This window comes from Lathyrus oleraceus, chromosome 2 (genome assembly GCF_024323335.1).
Source record: "Lathyrus oleraceus cultivar Zhongwan6 chromosome 2, CAAS_Psat_ZW6_1.0, whole genome shotgun sequence".
Taxonomy (NCBI): Eukaryota; Viridiplantae; Streptophyta; class Magnoliopsida; order Fabales; family Fabaceae; genus Lathyrus; species Lathyrus oleraceus.
This window is the reverse complement of record NC_066580.1, coordinates 321,213,044-321,233,437: the sequence shown is the minus strand read 5'-3', so window position 1 is coordinate 321,233,437 and position 20,394 is coordinate 321,213,044. Positions and strand designations below refer to the sequence as shown.

The following is a 20,394-nucleotide window of genomic DNA, read 5'->3' as shown; positions in this document are numbered from 1 at the left end:
GAAGTGGGGAATCTTTGGAGTTGATGTAATTGAATGAGCTATTTGATGTAGTTGGTGTTGATTGAAGAGATTTTGATGTTATTTGATTGATTTTGAAACAATGTGAATTTTAGAGTTTTAGAAAAAAATTATTTTTTTAACAAGTGTGGAAGAAGAAGGGTTTTGGTGGGTTATGTATAAAGAGATGGATATTCATCTCTATAATATTTACAAACATTTTCATAGTTTTTCAACATCAAGTGAGACTTGTATTAACTTAGGATGGATCCGGTGATGCATTTCAAGATTCTTGAGGCATTTTTTTATTTTTATGTAGCGTATTAATAATGCATCGAATTCATTAATAAATTCTCAAATTTCAAAAGAGCCCACTATCAGACCCACCTTGTTAGTTTTCAGGAGTATAAATAATGATTTTCAAAACCAGTACTCATTTTCAGCGCGCGAACGAGAGAGAACCTTTTCGGAATGGAGTTTTCTTCAGTTCAGAAGCTTTGCTTTCATGTGAGCTTTTTCTTCTTCTTCTTCTTCTTAATCTCTTCACAGAGAAATCTTCAAATATACTTATTATTTTGCTACAACTCGTTGATGCAGTAATGTGAATCTGTTCTGACATTTTATGCGAGTTTCGTCTTCTCTTAACTGGAAGATTTGTTCAATTTCGGTTTCTTCGATTTTTCGACTTGTTCAGTTACATACATGATTCCATTCTTCGATTGCAGTTAATTTCTTCAGCATATCAGAGATGCCGATTATCCGAACAGATTTGCAGACTCTCAGTTGGTCTCACTTGCTCTTCATCTTTAGATCCTTCTCTTAAAATTTCAAGTAATCCTCTATCCTCGCACGCTAATCACCATTTCTGTGTTGAATTTCTTAATTAGATAGCATTATAATATAGAATTGAGACTGAATTTAGACCTTGTTATTTGGTATTTTAATTTATTTTTTCAAAACTTTTATGGCTATGTCGAAAAAATGTTAGGTTATAATTTCAATTTTAGGGAAATACTTCCTATTAGTAATGCTAGAGGAATTTTCATGTTCAATTTTAGCGGCATGCTTTCTATATGTATGTTACAGGAATTTTCGCCTTCAGTTTTAGTGAAATGATTTTTGTTGGTAATTATAATTTTTATTACAATTTGTGTTATAAGAGTAATGAACATTCAATTTTCTTTTTCGCAGTATCTGATACTGGCATAGGGAGCAGCTTAGAGGAATTTCAAGAAATGAGGGTTTCTTTCACAAATGTTGCTGACAATTGGGGTAGATGAACAAGTCATGATTGTCATCAGAGTTGATATTTTCCTCGCTATGATTTGTATTTTGTAGATGAGTATTAATCGATGATTTTTATTTTGTGAAACAGATGGAATGCTTTCTATCAAAACCACCGGTAAGTTCAATGTTCTCATGTCGTTGTGCTCTGATCTCTCGTTGAACATGTACATATTGATATCCTAAAGAGCACAAATTCAAAAGGAGAGACCATTATTCTTGTATTGTGATAACTTAATTGCTCTTGCTCATAATGTGGGAGGTAGTATATGGAGGAAAAAATGGTTAATAATTGGTATTTTTGGTATGAACTCAGTTTTCATTAACCGAGTAGAAATCTGACAAACCACATTTGTTTTACTAAGTATTTCCTTGGTGGCATAATTATTTATACTACTTCATAGTTTAAGAGTAAAGTAGATTTCAACTAGTATTGAATATGTTGCTATGTTAGTTTAGTTGTTGTCACAATTCTAATCGCAGTCTATGGAAATGGAAGGTATCAGTGATAGTGAGATACATAATTATCAGATAAATCTGAAAGAAAGTGGTTCCTCCAGAATAACTAAACTACCTTCGGATACAAAAAATGGTGCAAAATTCAGGCACGCAAGTTACTTGAACTTCATTGATTTAAGACTAATTTGTTGGCCAAGTTTCTTTCTAAAAGTGGGTGGTTGATTTATTTTGCAGTGGTAGTGAAGTTTGCCTTTCTTCTTTTGTTAACCCTGATCTCTTGCTGGCTGAAATTCATAACCTCCTACAGAAGGTATGTTGGCTTCATTGTCTACTTGGTCAAATCTTTCTTTTTTTTTGTTGGAAGATCAAAACTTTTGAATTTTGGTATGCTGATATTTTCAATCTTCATCTGCTTGATTAAATGGCTTATTTGTCACGGTGCCTTGGTCATCCAGAAGTTCTAGGGTAATGACTATCAAACAGTGTTGTGCTTCTTTTTACTAAAATGGCGACTAAAAACAGGAAAATTGTATGGTGAGAAAAATGAAATTAAAGAACAAAAATGAAGTAATGATACACATTGGTAGTAGTTTTGTCAAACATATATGTGCCAAGTTTGCGGCAACTTTTGTAGTTCTTTAATGCATATCAATATTGAAGTTATATTGTTCGAAGGATTTTACTGAAGTTCTAACATGGCGCTGTTTCTTTGCAAAACATTCTTCAAATTCCATATTCTCTGTGTTTATTTTTTCATTTGTTGCTTTTTGCAGATGTTAATTCTAAATATTCCTGTAAGTTGAACTGTCGTTACAGCAGAATTCTCTGAGGCTCTCACATTCTTTCAAACAAACATAATTTGCATAATGTAAATGGTGCAACTGGAGTGCATTTCCTTCCATCTCATATGCTAACAACAATTAACAATTCAACCAAATCAGATGGCCTAATTGCAAGTCCATATCATTGATATAATCTGAAGCAGCCTTACATATTTACTGCAGAACCACTGATTGAAACTTTGGCATGTTTTGTTGCTTCAGTTTGTTACACTTTTAACAGTTAACGTTTTCACAAATCAGAGTGCAAATTGCACTTGTGTCATTTTTATAATCCACATAAACAATTCAAATTTACGCTAAACACTTGATTGAGATTCTAACACAGTTTAAGTGATTTACTTTAACTTTCTATCCAGAATGTTGCAATTCAATTAGTAGCAGAAGATAGCGATGTGCCTGAATCACGATATGAAAAGGTTTTTCTTGCAAATACCTCTGAGCAGTTAACAGTCTCAACGTCAAGTCTTGAACATCTTAAGTCAGGCCTCCGAGACTATGTACTTAAGCATGGAAATAACTTAAGTGACCACTGCAACTCTTGCTTCACAAGTTGGTACATTCGCAATCTCACGTTAGCACCATGTTTATCATTTAGAAACATATTGTTTTTGTTCTAGAATCAGTAGTTTGGTTGCTTTCGCAAAGGTTAGTCACTAAGGATTTAGGAAGATATCTTTTCTACTTTGATATAATATGATTGATTATTTGTTGGCAGAATCCTATGGTTCCTGTGATATGTGATTATTGTTGAACAATAAAATTCCCTGATTACAACCCTATGGGCATTATAATGCATAGTAGTTCTCAGTTTTTTCTAAAGTGTCATAGTCAGCTGCATAGGAGAACCCTTAACATATGATATGACCCAGACAATTTTGATGTCTGATATTCACAACTGTTGATCCCATTTACATGTGATTAATAACTTGTTATTGTTGGATCCATTTAAATTCATTGTTTGTAGCACTGCATAAAATTGTAAATAAATAAAGAAAGAAAAAACATATCCGGTGTAGAAGTAAATTTGAGAGCTTGGTTTGCTCTGTAACTCTGAGCCTTCTCCAAATATTTACTTTCTTGGTGGATATGACACGCTGAATAAAAATAGGGCCTCAAGATTCTCAAGTTATAGCACTAAAAGATTTTAACTTACCTACTTTTTGAACCATTCTTAGGGAGGAGCTCAAAGTTGGCAGTGGAGTGGCTTGCAGCACTGAAAACCGTCTACACACTGAACTGGTGATGGAAGCGGTCTTAGCAATAAGTAATATGTCAACTCAAAACACTACGTGCATCAGAGAATATGGTGACAAAACAGAGGTCCCTAAACTAGTCCCTTGAAGTTTTTGTTTTTGTTTTTGTTTGTTTTGTTGTATTAACTTTACTTATCTGCTAATTGGTTTGGATGATAACAATCGTCAATTTCAGGTTTTGTATTTCAAGGACTTTTCACCAAGCACAATGTCTCAATCATCTATGAAGGCATTGAAAAGCATTGACTGGAAAAGATATGGTTTACATTTAGGGCGTATAGTAGAGCAAGATGGCATAGCATTACTAGAATGGGAAAACCTCCCTACTGATACTCACATTGATATTGTCCTCCACTCATATCTAAAACAATATCCGACATCTGAGACAGCTAAACATATAGTATATTTTTATTTATTTACATTTCTGTCAGAGTTTCTTGATGCTTTGTTGCAAGACTTTTCTCTGGATTTCCTTTTTCTATTATGTCTATATTATTAACTAAATAAGTAACGATCGGACAGTTCTTAAAATTTCGAGGATTAAGTTATCATAAGAGATTTTACTTTTATATTGGCATATAACCTTATAGAACCAGTTTACAGCTCTAAATTTTAGTGTTAAAATTACATTTAATGTGCTTTCTATGTCAAAAGTAATAAATATGCTAGTCAAAATAACATACTTGTGTATTAAAATTTCTTGCTGTTCTGTATGTGAATTTTACTTCCTTGACGTAATTGTAAGACCGTGATACCTGCGCCAAATAAAAGGTCTCAACTTGATAGAAGTCTTGTTAAAAGAGCTATTAAATTTTCTCTGGATGACTTGAAGGCTAAGCATTCCGGGGATTTTCTTAGTTCGCGTGCCCTCCAGGTAAATTCATATCTAATTATCTATAGCTTTTTTCCCTTCACATTTGTGATCTGTAAGCCTCTTGCACTGAGCTTTGTACACAGTAGACCTCCCTCTGCAAGGGCAGCTGCCATTCCTTTTCATATATAGTGTAGCATGTGCACTATCACATTTTGCTGAATCGATCAAATAATTCTGATACATCTTTGCATATGTAACTGTTAAAATTAATGTGTTGTAACCACCATCTTTAGTATGTATTATGAGAGAATTATAACCATCACATTATAATAATTGTCTTTATTTAGATTTATGGTAGAGTTGTATCATTAAGATTGAGAGAACCAAAGAGTCCTCATCTTGATTACCAATTTTTTGTCTCCTATGTCAGTTTCCTTTAAGCCTATATAAAAGTGAGTGTGTGGTGGATTCAATAATATAAGAGTATTCAAAAATATATTTTTTCTTACTCTAAATTCTGCAACAATATAATTTATCATATACCACATCTAGAATACCACCAACAGTGTGGTATCAGAGCTGCAGATCCTTGCAGCTGCAGCAGAAAAAAATGGCTTCCACAAGCAACTCTTCTACAGTTTATAACAATGTTAAAGTTCCTTTGTTTGAAGGAGAAAATTATGATTTTTAAGCTGTTAAAATGGAGACTCTATTCACCTCTTTGGATGTCTTGGAGTTCGTCCAAAACGGGTATGAAGAACCAGCACCAACAAAGGCTGAAGAATCAAGCCAACGACTTGAAGAATAGAAGAAGAAAAAGAAGATCATAGATGTTGGAGTTCTCGGGATGATTCAAAGAGCGGTCTCCATATCCATTTTCCCAAGGATTATGAGAGCAAAAACATCAAAGGAAGCATGAAATATTCTACAACAAGAGTTTGAAGGAGACTCAAAGGTGAGAACTGTGAAGCTTCAATCTCTTAAGAGAGACTATGAAAATGAAAGAATGAAAGAGAATGAGAGTTTGAATGAATACTTTAATAGACTCTCTGAATTGGTGAATCAAATGAAGTCACATGGAGATACAATAGATGATCGCAGAATTGTTGATAAAATTCTGATTAGATTGACAGAAAAATTTAATCCTATGGTGGCTGTTATAGAAGAAACTAAGGATCTATCAACTATGTCTGTTCAAGGGTTGATGGGGTCTTTGAGGTCCTACGAACAAAGGTTGTTATGACACTCTGAAAAATCAGTTGAGAGTGTCTTTCAATCTAAACTCAACATTCAGTCCAACAATGGTGAAAATAAGCCCCCAATACAAAATAGAGGTGAGTCTTCTAGAGGTGGCAGATTTGGAAGAGGCATGGGCAGAGGAAGAAACTCACGAGGAAGAGGAAGAGGCGCGAATGGCGGAAGATGGCATGAAGGAGCATCAAATAAATGGTGCAAAATCTGTAAGAGTAACACTCACAACGAGAATGATTGTTGGAACAAGGGCAAACCACAATGTCACAATTGCAAGAGATTCGGGCTATTCAAAAGGATTGTCGTTTTGTCAATCAACAACATGCTTCATTTGCAGAAGGAGAAAATAATGAAGGTAGTTTGTTCTTTGCTTGTCAAAAAGCATTTCATGAAGATAAAAATGTGTGGTATTTGGATAGCGGTTGTAGCAACCATATGACCGGAAAGAAAGAGGCTTTTATAAACATTGATTTTTCATTTGGCTCAAAAGTTAAATTGGGAAATGGAGAACATGTTGAAGTAAAAGGAAAAGGCAGCATTGGAGTTACAACAAAGCAAGGAAGCAAAGTCATTCATGACACTCTTTATGTGCCAGAGTTGGATGAGAACTTGCTAAACATGGGACAGCTTTTGGAGCATGGCTATTCTCTAAATTTTGAGAATCGTGAGTGCAGAATTTTTGATTCAAAGAGAAGAAATGTTGTTGTTGTAAAAATGACCAGTAATAGAAGCTTTCCACTTTCTCTTAATTATGAAAAAAAAATTCAGCATGATGGCTAGAGAAGAAAATGACTCTTGTTTATGGCACAAGAGACTTGGGCACTTGAACTACAATAGTCTCAAGTTGCTTTATCAAAAGAAGATGGTGTATGGGCTGCCAATAATTGAAGAAAAATCTGGTGTGTGTGAAGGATGTATGCTTGGCAAACACCACCGCCAACCATTTCCAAAGGAAGGAGTATGGAGAGTCAAACAAGGGTTGGAACTTGTACACACAGATGTGTATGGTCCTATGAATACTTTGTCTCATGGAAAAAAACAGGTATTTTATCTTGTTTATTGGTGATTTTACCCGCATGACATGGGTATATTTTATGAGACAAAAATCTGATGTTTTTGTAATTTTTAAGAAGTTTAAAGCTTTTGTTGAGAAATAAAGTGGTAGGTTTATAAAAATGTTGAGAAGTGACAGGGGGAGGAGTACACCTCGAATGAATTTCACAAATTTTGTGAAGATGAAGGTGTTGAAAGACAACTCACTGTTGGCTATACACCTCAGCAAAACGGTGTATCTGAAAGAAAGAACCAAACCGTGATGGAGATGACGAAGTCTATGCTACTTGAGAAAGGTTTGCCTAAAACCTTTTGGCCTGAGGCTGTTAATACTGCTGTGTATTTGCTGAATAGATGTCCAACAAAGGTTGTATGGAATAAGACTCCATTTGAAACTTGGAGTGGAAGAATACCTTCAGTTAACCACCTTAAAGTTTTTGGGTGTGTTTGCTATGCTCAAATTCCTAAACAAAAGAGGACAAAGCTGGAAGAAACAAGTGAAAGATGTGTCTTTATTGGCTATAGTTTCATGTCAAAGGGCTATAGACTTTACAATTTGAAGACAAATAAGGTGATTATTACCCGGGATGTTGTATTTGATGAGAAGGCTTCTTGGAATTGGGAAGAAGACAAAACGAAGGAGAAAACAGTCCCTGCAGTTTTATTACAACAAAATCCAGCAACTGAAAATGAGCAACCAGCCCCATGTACACCAAGTTCTTCATCCTCTCCAAGTTCACCAATTTCAAGTTCATCATCTCCCAGCTTAACTCCAATAAAATTGAAGGACTTGAGTGATATTTATGCAAGGTGCAACTATTGTATTGTGGAACCAGAAAATTTTGATGAAGCAATCAAAGAAGGTGTTTGGAGGAATGCGATGCAAGAAGAAATAAATGCAATTGAAAAGAACAAAACATGGCAGCTAGTTGAAAAGTCAAATGACAAAGAAGTTATTGGAGTAAAGTGGGTGTACAAATTGAAACATAATCCAGATGGTTCAATCCAAAGAGCCAAGACTATGTTAGTAGTCAAAGGCTATGCACAATCATTGCGTTTGTAGCTCAAAAAGGTTGGAATTTGTACCAACTTGATGTGAAGTTAGCTTTCTTGAATGGAGAATTAAAAGAAGAGGTGTATGTGCAGCAACCTCAAGGCTTTGTGACTAAAGGCCAGGAGGAAAAAATTTACAAGTTGAAGAAAGCTCTCTATGGGTTGAAAGAAGCCCCTAGAGCGTGGTATAGTGAAATTGACAACTACTTCATTCAGCAAGAATTCCAAAGAAGTCAAAGTGAGCCTACCTTGTATGTGAAGCATCAAGGTAAAGATGATATCCTTCTTGTTGCCCTTTATGTTGATGATTTGGTGTATACGGGTAACAACAAGAAAATGATTGAAAATTTTAAAATAGAAATGATGAAAAAATATGAGATGAGTGATCTTGGCTTGTTGCATCATTTTCTTGGTATTGAGGTTTACCAAGATGAATATGGAGTTTTTATTTGTCAAAAGAGATATGTCGAAAATATTTTGAAAAAGTTTGGCATGTATGGCTGCAAACCTATTGATATTCCTTTAGTGGTGAATGAAAAATTAAAGAAGGAAGATGGTGGAAGATTAGTAGATGCAAGCATGTATAGAAGTTTTGGTTGGAAGTTTGTTTTATCTTACCGCTTCAAGGCCCGATTTAATGTTTGCTGCTAGTTTACTCTCAAGATTCATGAGTAAACCAAGTCATTTACATCTCGGAGCAGCAAAAAGAGTTCTAAGGTATGTCATGGGAACCATGGAGCATGGAATCAGATTTGAGAAGAATTCTAAACTTGAAGTTAAAGGCTATTGTGATAGTGATTGGGCCGGAAGTGTTGATGATATGAAGAGCACTTCAGGTTATGTATTCAACCTTGGTTCAGGTGTGATCTCTTGGTGCTCAAAGAAGCAAAATACTGTGGCACAATCTTCAGCTGAAGCTGAGTATTTAGCAGCTGGTTTGGCTACACAACAATCACTTTGGTTGAGAAGAATATTAGAAGATATTGGAGAGAAACAAGAGGGAAGTCTACAACTTCATTGTGACAACAAATCAGCTATTGCCATGGCAAAGAATCCTATTTTTCATAGCCGGACCAGACACATTAACATAAAGTATCACTTCATTCGAAGTGTGATTGAAGAAGGAGATGTGCAGTTAGCTTTCTGCAGTTCACAAGAGCAGCTTGCAGACATTTTTACTAAAGCACTACCTAGAGGAAAATTTCAGCAACTTATAGAAGCAATGTGAGTTAAAGAGCAACACATTAAGGGGGAGTGTTAAAATTAATGTGTTGTAACCACCATCTTTAGTATGTATTATGAGAGAATTATAACCATCACATTATAATAATTGTCTTTATTTAGATTTATGATAGAGTTGTATCATTAAGATTGAGAGAACCAAAGAGCCCTCATCTTGATTACCAACTTTTTGTCTCCTACGTCAGTTTCCTTTAAGCCTATATAAAAGTGAGTGTGTGTGGTGGATTCAATAATATAAGAGTATTCAAAAATATATATTTTTTTACACCACCTCTAGAATACCATCAACAGTAACTCGGATGTAAGATGGTTTTGCATTTTTTTCTGAATTTTCTCGTTGGTTTCATTCAACTATTGACCCAACTTTGTGGCCTGATAATGGTATCTCACTTTCAGATTCGCAATTATGCCCCTGATCTCGCTCAAACAATTGCTGGACTGATCTTGTCTTCCAGTGACTTAAATTTTCAGAGAGAATGTTTTTCACTACTTGGCTTACAGTCTCAAGATGTTGGAACTGAAATCATGCAAAACAGTATCAAGGAAAAGATTGTTTCAGTTATAGAGATGAACGACAAGGATCCTGACAAATCTAAAGAAATTGCCCCTTTCCTTTTCGAGGAGGATGATCATATCCAGGAGGAACTGGAAGCAGAGTTTCAAGAAAGCTATTTAAGCCCCTTGGACCTGGACATCGATATGTTTTAATACTTTCTATACGTCCATATTTCAAATTCTCTTCGCATAACAAATGTGGCCATTGTAGCACTGTATATATGGTTGCTGCCAATACATGCTGTGGATATGAATGTTTCTATGGTCTGATTATTTGACCCGGTTCATATTGTCTTTTTCTATGATTGTCCCGCCATACGCTAGTTCAGTAAGCTGGCTCGAGGGGTCCGGTTCATACTCCCTTTTTTTCACTCGTGTCCATTTACACCAAAACAAAATGTTCAGGACCATTTAAATTCATATTATAAATAAAAATATGTTTAGATATTATATCCTTGAAAAAAATTAAAAAAATTATATTTAACGGGTGTTTTTTTTAAACCTAGACAAAAGTTTATGTTTCCAAAAGATTTCTTTACATTTCTCATTAACAGAATTGAAACCATGTTTAGGAAAGGGTTTGTAAAACGTGATCTTGCAAAATTAATTTAGTTAGTTTATTTAGTTAGTTCTTTATTTTCAATGTGGTTTGGCTTACGCATGAGAATTTTGGGCCTTGAATGCGTGGAAAATTGATTTATGGGGGAGTTAGTGTCTTTGTTAGATGTTATCACTAATCATACTAAAGAGTATAACATAGGGAGACCTTAAAGAACAATTAGTTCAAACTCTTTATCAAGAGGAGTATCTTTTATTTCAAAAGTCGAGAGGTGGGTGGATTACTGACGGAGATAGAAACACTTATTACCATTCGAAGATCATTGTTTGTAGAAGGAGAAATACAATCATGCCTCTTAGAAATGAGAATAAAGATTGGGAATGTGATGAGGAGAAGATGAAAGAGATAGCGATGAGAAAGTTTTCTGACCTTTTGAAGGAAAACCAAGAGAAGGGAGTCCATAATTACCATTTTCTCTTATCTTACTTATTTGGAGAATCATCATATAAGCATGCACATTGTCTCGTCCAATCTAGAGATCAATAAGGCTTTTTTGATATGAGTCCTCATACAACTCCGGGTGAAGATGGCTTACCGACTCCTTTTTTTCACTATCATTTTTAGGATATAACGGTGTCGTCCTCACATCATTTTGTGAGTTGGGTTTGGAGTGACCCCTCTTTGATTGGTTCGGCTAACAATACTATTCTTGTGCTCATTTCGAAGATCGACCAACCAGGGTTTCTCATACAGTTCCATCATACTTCCCTTTGCAATGTGATATATAAGTTTGTTTCTAAAACTATGATGAATCGTGCGAAGTCTCTGCTAAATAATATCATTTCGTCGAATCAATCTAGCTTCATCCCATAGAGGAATATTCATCATGATATTATTATCACCCGAGAGATAATCCATGTGATAAAAGAATAAAAAGTCAAAAGATATTTATGCCAATTAAGATTGATCTGAAGAAAACTTATGACAGATTGAGTTGAAAGTTTGTCACCCAGTATCTTCAAGATTGTAAGTTTTTCGAAGAATTAATTAATTTAATTTAGCATTGTATTTTCTCTTCATCTTTCAAAATTTTATGGAATGGGGACAAGCTTGATATCTTTTCCCCATCTAAAGGTATTCGTCAAGATTATCCCATGTCTCTCATTATCTTTTTGTTATTTGTATGGATCGTTTATCGCATATTATTACTGACCAGACTGATGCAAGATATTGGAAGTCTATGTGTGTAGGGCGGAATGGACCTCAAGTTTCTCACCTCCTATTTGCATATGACCTCCTTCTTTCCGCATAGAAAACTAAAGAGAATGCTTACGATATCAAGCATTGTCTAGATCAATTTTGTCAACCTTGAGCCAAAATATTAATGTTGAGAAGACTCAAATTTATTTCTCGGCAAATACAGATTCTCAACTTCGATAGGAGATGGAGATTATGCAGCATACAGGTTTCGTAGAATTCCAGAGTCTGGAAAAGTATCTTAAGGAAAATATTACCCATGGTAGAAACTCTAGTAATAGATTTTGGCATATTACTAAACATGTTCAATATCAACTGAGTGGCTAAAAGTATAAGTGTTTGAGCTTGACAAGAAGAATTACGCTTAGTCAATCACTGTTAAGTTCTATCCCTTAATTTCAATGCAGTATGCTAAAATTTTCACCATTATTTGTCATGATTTGGAATAGTTGCGAAGAGGATTTATTTGGGGAAACACATAGACTACCTGCCAGTGACGGAGCCATGTGATGCAAAGAGTGGGCCTATGCCCCCACTACCATAATTACAATATTAGTTTTTAGTATTATAAATAATAATTATACAATAGATATACTACAATCTACAATTAAGAAAAATTATGCCCCCACTACCATAATTACAATATTAGTTTTTAGTATTATAAATAATAATTATACAATAGATATACTACGATGTACAATTAAGAAAAATTATGCCCCCACTACCATAATTACAATATTAGTTTTTAGTATTATAAATAATAATTATACAATAGATATACTACAATCTACAATTAAGAAAAACTTCTAAAATGACTCACATTTATCAAATAAATTTTGAATAATGTTATTTTTTATTCTTAATATCTTATTAAATTTAAAACTTAATCGATATTTTGCTTGTCCTACTTATTTAATTTTTTGAAAAATTATTTAATTTTTATTAAATAAATATTTTTAATAAAATATAAAATAATTCATTTTCATTTTTTTCTCTATTCCTATTCAACCCTATTTCACTCTTTTTCAGCAGACAAATCATATATATATTTTTCTTTCTCTCACCATAAAATGTCTCAATTTCTACTCTCTTTTTTAGGATCGATCCAATAAATTTAGGACCCTGTTATAATTTTTAAAATAGATTTAAAAAATAAAACTTATATCGAGTTTTTGAAAAAAATCAGTATAAAATCATAAACTTTGAAAATAAATTATGATTTTATTTTTCATAAAAAAGAGACTACTTATATGACGCCGCTACTCATATATATTGACCCCACTACTCATAATTTCTGGCTCCGTCTCTGCTACCTGCACGACTTACTTGATCAATTGGGAGGTTTATTGCATGTCTAAGGATTAAGGTGGCTTAGGCATCAAACAAACTCAATTAAGAATGATGCTTTTTTGTTTAAAATTCTTTGAAATATATTGAATAATCCTATCGATTTATAGTGTAGGGCTTTCATCAATAAGTATGGCATGAAACAAAATCTTGTGAAAAATATTATTAACAAGCCAAATGATTCTTCTTTATGGAAAGTGTTGGCAAAGGTGTAGGACAAATTTGAGAAAAATATTTAGGGTTAATTTTTGTTGGATTGTGGGACGGCAGAGCACCTCTCTTCTTCAAGTTGGTCAAATATGATATAATTATAAATATCACTTCATGCATAAATACATGATTAATGTAGAAAGAATGTGGGATTCATAATTATTCAGAATTGGTTCAATGTCTTGTGGGGACTGGTTGCAATCTTAAAGAAAATTATTCGGATTCGCACAACGATCATTGGAGGTCAATATTTATGATCTCATGTTGATATTTACTGAAGTGAAGGAACAAAACACTTTTTGAAGAACACTTTCAGGAACCTAACAACCCGACCAGACCAATGATGCAGCAAGTAAAGAGGTCGAAACAAGTGATAGTGTGAAAGGAAATATTAGGTTATCAGAATCAGATATCAAGCATGTTCATTGGTATTCCTCATAGGACAATTGGATCCAACTCAATTATGATGATACCGGAAAGAAGTATGCTTCTACAAAATGCATGGCTTGTTTAAAGACTCCTCCACAAAGCACAATTGGATCCAACTTAATTACGATGGTATTGGAAAGAAGCCTACTTCTACAAAATGCATGGCTTGTTCAAAGACTCCTCCGAAAATTGGATGAGAGGATATGCGCAAAAAAAAATTGGTTTACGTTATGCTCTTACCGTAAAAATATGTGCGATGCTACATTAGATTGAACTAACTTGGCATGAGAGAATTACAAATCTAATAACCAATCTTAATATATATAATTAAGCATGAATATGAAGAGGACCATAACAATCCCTCAACCAATCTTGATATATATAATTAAGCATGACCCTCAACTTTAATTCACAAAATTAAAACTTTAATTCGTAAAATTAAAAGAATCACCTAAAAGAATTGACACATTAATTTCAAATATATTGACGGAGAAAACCGTTGTGATGATTAAATGATCAATTATAATCTTTAAATAATGATAAATCCTCGTTCTTTCAAATCTCGTGTCAACTAAATTGGATATCATTAATGATAAAGCTTGAGTCTCCTCCATCCCTAGACATGTTAGAGTCTCCTTAGTCTTCTCTTTTTTTCGGCTCTCTTTTCAACACACAAAAATAGCTCCATTTATGTGACATAAATAAAGCCTTTAGAAAAGGCTTTATTTCTAATTCTAATGATATCGATGTTTGAAAAAAAACTATGTTTATCAAAAACTAAAATCGATAGTTGGAAGACTCTATCCATAGATACGATCTTGTCAATCGGCTTAGTATCGGGAGAAAAAAAAAATTAGGTAAAATATATATATCCCCAAATTAGATTTTGAGTCGAAAAATTCAGCTTTACTTTTACAATAAAACTTGAAGTATGTTTTTTAAGTAAATAAATAAAATACTAATTATCAAATGAAACTCGTTTAACCAATTAAATTTTACAAATCCAAGTTACGTGTATAACAATCACCAAATATTGCCCCCGACAGATGTGTCCAATATTATGAAAACAGTCGGCCATACAATTTGCATTGAACCAAGTTATGAGCGTCTAAAAAAGTATGAATATTGTAATTTCTTTGGTATCTTACAAAAAAACAAAATCTCCAATCCGATACTAAATATGAAAAGGTATATATGACCAAGAAGACAAAACTATAAATCAGAACCTGATGGCGCATAGAATTAGTATCTCCATTACAGTTGAAGGCTTTGCATCCAAACCCATATTAGAAAGCTCAAAATATTAAACATCCCATGAAACAAATTCCTACTACAATTGTAGCCACCAATATGTCCTAAATCATAATACATGAACATAAATTCAAGTTGTTTCGGAAGAGGACTCATAAAAGCTAGATAATATTCACCCCTGCATCCAAAAATACTGATCCAATAGACTCCCAAAAGAGCATTATGCCTGCAATGGACAAGAAAATCAGGAAGAAAATAAGCAACCTAGTTCCAATAGTTCCAAAATGTTTACGACGTTTCAAGGACCAAAAACATATTTATGTCTTAAAAAAACAAAATTTGCACAATAAAGGAAGAAACTAATAGCTACCTTATTGGCAATATTGTTGGAAAGCCAGTCCAAACCTTCATAAAGACCCTCCCCAGAGGTTGCACAAGTGCTCTGAATGTACCTGGAAAACCCAGAAGAGTGTATTAGATCACAACAGGATAGCTATTAGTACAGAATATGAGGTGCTTCATTAACAAAAATATTTACCAGTGGCGCTGTCTGAGAGAGTGGAGACCCAGCTTGTCAGTAATCTCAGCAGCATTCATTGCATTGGGAAGATCTTGTTTGTTGGCAAACACAAGCAATACTGCATCTCTCAGTTCATCCTGAAATAATCATTGAAATAAAGGATTCAAAACATTGCCATTTAGTTACAAGACCACATAAAATACAAAAGAAAGAAACAAGGACTCAGGGAGACTAATGATTCTTGTCATGAATGTTTCATACATTGAAGTAACAGAGAAATGAATTCAATCAGAAATTAGGAAGAATTGGTCATTCAACTTCCAAAAGACATCTCAGTCACACCAATATACAGCGGTCATCAGAAACTATGATCCAGCAAAAACACATGAATTAACAGCAACAATGATGAAGAGAAGGGTGTTTCATGAGAAGTTCAAAAGAAATATGTTTTCATCAATGGAAAGACAACCAATGAGCATGTGAAAATTATGAGCATGTGAAAATTATGATCTAGACTAATGTATCTCTAGCAAAGTCAGCCATAACCATGATTGTCGGGATCTCGCTCTAACTCCCGAAGTTGTATCTTGCGCTCCGGCAACCGGCCATCAATTTAAGTGGCACAAAGATTGTGGATTTGGTTGGAGCATTGAACTCCTAGAGAAAGACCTTTAAATCGTGGGATCTTGAGATCCCAACGATCTATTTTTTGTTTTGCCAGCTTCAGGCCCGTCTCGATTAGATCATTAAACAATTGGATTCGGCACATAAATTGACCCATAATTATCCCCGATGGCTGTGCACATATTTTAGGGTTTGGGGACTTGCAATGTTGTAAATGAGCTTTTGAGAATTGCAAAATAAGGATTATCCGCAAACAATAGCCATTGGAACTTTGAGAATTTTGTATCGATTAATCATACAATGAATGGATTTCTTCCCTTCATCTATCTTTTCTATAAATTCACCTTCTGTTATGTTTTTTGGATAAAATATTTGCTATTGATGATTAAATTAATGAGAATTTTATGTTAAAGTTATTTTTCCTAATTATTTCTATAATTTTGTCTATCTGTTAGGATCTTACAATCTGTGTTACGATCCTAAGGATTTAAGCTTTTTGTTTACCCTAACAATCTTTATCGAGATCTCGATTTTGACAACCATGGCCATAATAGATGCAGAAAATATGTGGTGCTTAAAGCAACCCCAGAATCAGCTTCATTGTTAAATAAGATCCTTAGATCTTTCTATCACAACTAATGTGTGGATTCCTTCCTTCCTTTTGGCCACTATGTGGTCTATATGAATGAAGTCATCTAACATGAAAAATATATTTAGATGAAAACATTGCATAACATGCCAAACTAAACAGACCAAGTACCTCATTCAACATTCTATGTAGCTCGTCTCTGGCCTCAACAACTCTGTCCCTGTCATTGCTGTCAACAACAAATATAAGACCCTGAGTGTTCTGGAAGTAGTGCCTCCACAAGGGACGAATCTGTAGAAGAAAACATAAGTATTTAGCCACTTGCTACCGAAACACTTTGCAAACCAAAATTCAGTTGTATGGCAGTGAACAACAGTGAGGGGATATACTAAACATCTTGTAAAGTGCACTTTTTTTAGAAGGAATAAGAATAAAAATACAAACCTTGTCCTGGCCTCCGACATCCCAAACAGTGAAGCTAATGTTCTTGTATTCCACAGTCTCAACATTGAACCCTAAATAAAAATAAATAACATTTTAATGAATATAGCACCACAGCATTTCAGCAATCTGGTTAATCTTTTACCAAACACTCAAGTGTCGAAATAATCTTTCCATGATTATGAGTGATACAAACAAAGCTTCCCATTGCATTTAAAACAACTTCAGCCCCTCAACTTTTTCAGAAACTCTTACATGTAAGAGTAATTATTCCATAAACACCAATGAATATGCAAATCAAAAGTGAATACCTTCTATATGCAAATCAATATTCGTATAGGTAAATAACGAATCTGATTTATTCATTTAGATAAGAACATACAAGTAGAGCCGAGAAACTTACCAATGGTAGGGATAGTAGTGACAATCTCTCCCAGCTTGAGCTTGTAGAGGATAGTGGTCTTACCAGCAGCATCGAGACCCACCATCAAAATTCTCATTTCCTTCTTCGCAAATAACCGACTGAAAAGCTTCGTGAATGTTAACCCCATTTTTCCTTCGCTACCTTGATCCTCCCTAATTTCATTGTTCAATCAAAACTTCAATAAAAAAATAACAATCTTCCAAACAAAAAAATAAAGAGGATCTAATCAAATCCGTCACAATTTCTTCTCACAAATCGATCAAAGCAAATGGCGTCAATGTCACCAGATTCAATCAGATCTTAAGCTTAAAGAAACGGATCGCACAAAAAAAGTTGCAACAAAAAGATAAACAAAATTTCGATAAAAAGAGGAAAATGATCTGAACGAGAAAAAAAACAGAAGATCTGAAAAGTTTGATTAGAAAACGTTAGATCGAGCAAATAGAAACGGAAGCTGTGTGATTTGCGTGAAATTGAAGTGCAATTGGATATGAATCGATTTGCATGAAGAGAATGGATCTGAGGGTTGAATTTACCTTTGAAGAAGAAAAGTTGATGTAGCAGAAACCGCAGAGAGACAGAGAGGTGAAGGATGCTTTGCAGCAACGCGGAATGCGAAGAGAGATGGGTACGAGAATTGATTTTATTACGCCAAAAGGTACCACAATTGGTTCTTTTTATTTGCTTAAAATAACTAATAATAAAATATATTTTAAAATCTTTTAAAATTAATTTATAAGTGGATTCTTCTTCTAAAGCCAAAGTTTCATTGTGCAAACAATTGTTTCCCTTAAATATATCATGTTTTTCTTTTTTAAACACTTAAATGTAGTTTTAGTTTTAGTTTTTCAAAAATAAAGTTTGAATCATTTTGTTTCGTACTAAAACTAAAACTAGAGTTATCGAAAAGAAAGAGTGATTTCACAATGTGCTATGGTGGTTCGTGGATTCGATGCGGTTGAGATGAGGTTTATTTGTAAGGTTAGCATTTCAATGAGCAAGTTATTAAGAGATTGAAAAGTGAAGTTTGAATGGAAAAGAATTTGAATATATGTGAAGTGGCGATTTTCCTTTTAAAATAGGGGAGATGATTGATAATTGCATATGTATGGAACGGTGTGGGATACAGTCAGTTGTTAGATTAATTTGGACGATTAGCATGGCATTCTCTGAAGAGATATTTTGGATACGGTGGAAAAAGGGTCTTCATGTCTCGTGTTTATAAGTTTGGCCTTCGTCTTCTAGGTCTTACGGAAGGTCTGGAACAGTTGCCTTCAAGCCTTTATCTTTGATTTATGTGATGAGGATTTGTGACACGCACTATTACTCTACCACATGATCCATAAACGTGAAAGTCATATATTAAGCGTTGTCGTTTCTCAGGAATGTGTGCAATAAGTCTCTCTTGGAAGTTGTAACGTAATATTGGGGAGTAACTGAGACTTACTCTAGTCTCTAATGGTAAACCATCAAAATGTTCTATCTTCAACTATGTTAATTTGATTTTGTTTCATATTACAACAATTCTTTAGTGAAACAAAAGACAAACTATGACAATACAATCTATATTCTTCCTTCTTCTTGGCTGAACTTGTCTGCAACTAGCTACCACCATTATTATCCTTAATCTTCACAAAGATCTAGATCTTCAATCTTTGATAAACTTTAATCTTCATAAATTTGTCGATTTTCACTCAATATCTAAATTATAAGGCTTGAGTTATTTTCTTCAACAGGTTGACGAATTCACATAAAAGCCCACAACAATGAAGAAAAGTTCATTATCCTTTTTTCCGACGAATTCACATAAAAGCCCACAACAATGAAGAAAAAGTTCATTCTCCTTTTTTCCTTCAAAGAACTTCACTTTTTTAATATCTTTAAGATCAATTTATGCTTGAAAACTACATACCTTAAATGAAATATTATACCTATAATATTTTCTCACAATCAATCATCACACAAACAATCATTATATTGATTCTCCATGAACATAATGAAGGCGGTGATTCGAGTGAGATGAAGATGTATTTTTTAAGAATTTTTCTCACTGAAATATTTGATCTCTCATAATCTAGATTAAGAGTTTTCTCATTAAGTTATTAAAGAAATGAAATGAAAAAATATTTATATGTGCTTGAATTAGGACACAAAAATGAGTAAAAATGTACTAAATGAATTTATTCAAGGTTGTAGTGAATCAGTTTAAAACATGAAGGAAGTTGAAAAAATGACTTGAGTCGAAGCCAAAATGAATCAAGTTTTTGGCCATTTGAATCGATTCAACAGGGCCAAAACTTGAGTCATTTCTATCTCTAACTCGAGTATTCTTGGCCATGACTCGAGTCTTGCAAACAAAGCCAAAAACATGTATGGAGGCACTTTTTTTAATTAAGTATTTTGTCATAATGAATCAAGTCTTTGATAGAATGAATCAAGTCATTGACAGAATGAATCAAGGCATTAATAGAATGAATCAAGTTATTAACCTAATGAATCAAGTCTTGCAAAAAAATCATACACACATTTTGGTATATCTTTGTGAATCGATTCACACTATAATTGAATAGAGTCAAACATGCAAAACTTGAATTAATCAATTCACGGGCAGTCTTGAATCGATCAATTGCCTTGGCTTGTTGAATCAAGTCACACAAGACTTGAATCAAGTCAAATAGGGTTGACTTTAGTAAACACTTCCAAAATGCATGGAAAATCACTATTTTTATGTGTGTGTTAAGAACTTAAATGAGGAAACTTATAATTACAATAAGCTATAATACGCAAAGCATCAAAGCAACGAAATAATTGATAATACGCTTGAGGGCAATTTTAGTTTCCACCTCTTCGATGCTTAGCAAGACTGGGCAATTTAAGTGACTCATGGAGCTATGTTCCCCCTGAATTGAACACTCATTGCATCAGTCAAAATTATATTTA

At 33.8% G+C, this 20,394-nt stretch overlaps 2 protein-coding genes across 5 annotated transcripts; one reads left to right on the top strand and one right to left on the bottom strand.

Moving 5' to 3' along the window:
• Window positions 1-224: 224 nt before the first annotated feature.
• Window positions 225-10,282, top strand: LOC127119315 (type 2 DNA topoisomerase 6 subunit B-like). Of its 4 annotated transcripts, XM_051049524.1 has the most exons (13): window positions 226-504; window positions 595-625; window positions 723-828; window positions 1,189-1,269; window positions 1,373-1,399; window positions 1,781-1,886; window positions 1,975-2,050; window positions 2,514-2,534; window positions 2,939-3,153; window positions 3,758-3,902; window positions 4,011-4,204; window positions 4,580-4,709; window positions 9,645-10,282. In XM_051049524.1, the coding sequence occupies exons 2-13, from the start codon at window positions 620-622 to the stop codon at window positions 9,954-9,956; spliced, it is 1,419 nt and encodes a 472-aa protein (XP_050905481.1). In that variant the 5' UTR covers window positions 226-504; window positions 595-619; the 3' UTR covers window positions 9,957-10,282. The 4 variants fall into 4 exon arrangements, with proteins under 4 accessions (XP_050905480.1, XP_050905481.1, XP_050905478.1 ...); XM_051049521.1 differs by lacking the exon at window positions 595-625 and having other exon boundaries at window positions 227-504; XM_051049522.1 differs by lacking the exon at window positions 595-625 and having other exon boundaries at window positions 231-504; window positions 2,939-3,135.
• A 4,538-nt stretch (window positions 10,283-14,820) lies between these two features.
• Window positions 14,821-18,159, bottom strand: LOC127119314 (ADP-ribosylation factor 2). Its single transcript, XM_051049520.1, has 7 exons — window positions 17,991-18,159; window positions 17,434-17,606; window positions 17,034-17,104; window positions 16,761-16,880; window positions 15,395-15,513; window positions 15,227-15,308; window positions 14,821-15,082 (listed from the first exon to the last, which is right to left on the bottom strand). Exons 2-7 carry the CDS (start codon window positions 17,579-17,581, stop codon window positions 15,077-15,079), a joined length of 546 nt encoding a protein of 181 aa, XP_050905477.1. The 5' UTR covers window positions 17,582-17,606; window positions 17,991-18,159; the 3' UTR covers window positions 14,821-15,076.
• Window positions 18,160-20,394: the final 2,235 nt, after the last annotated feature.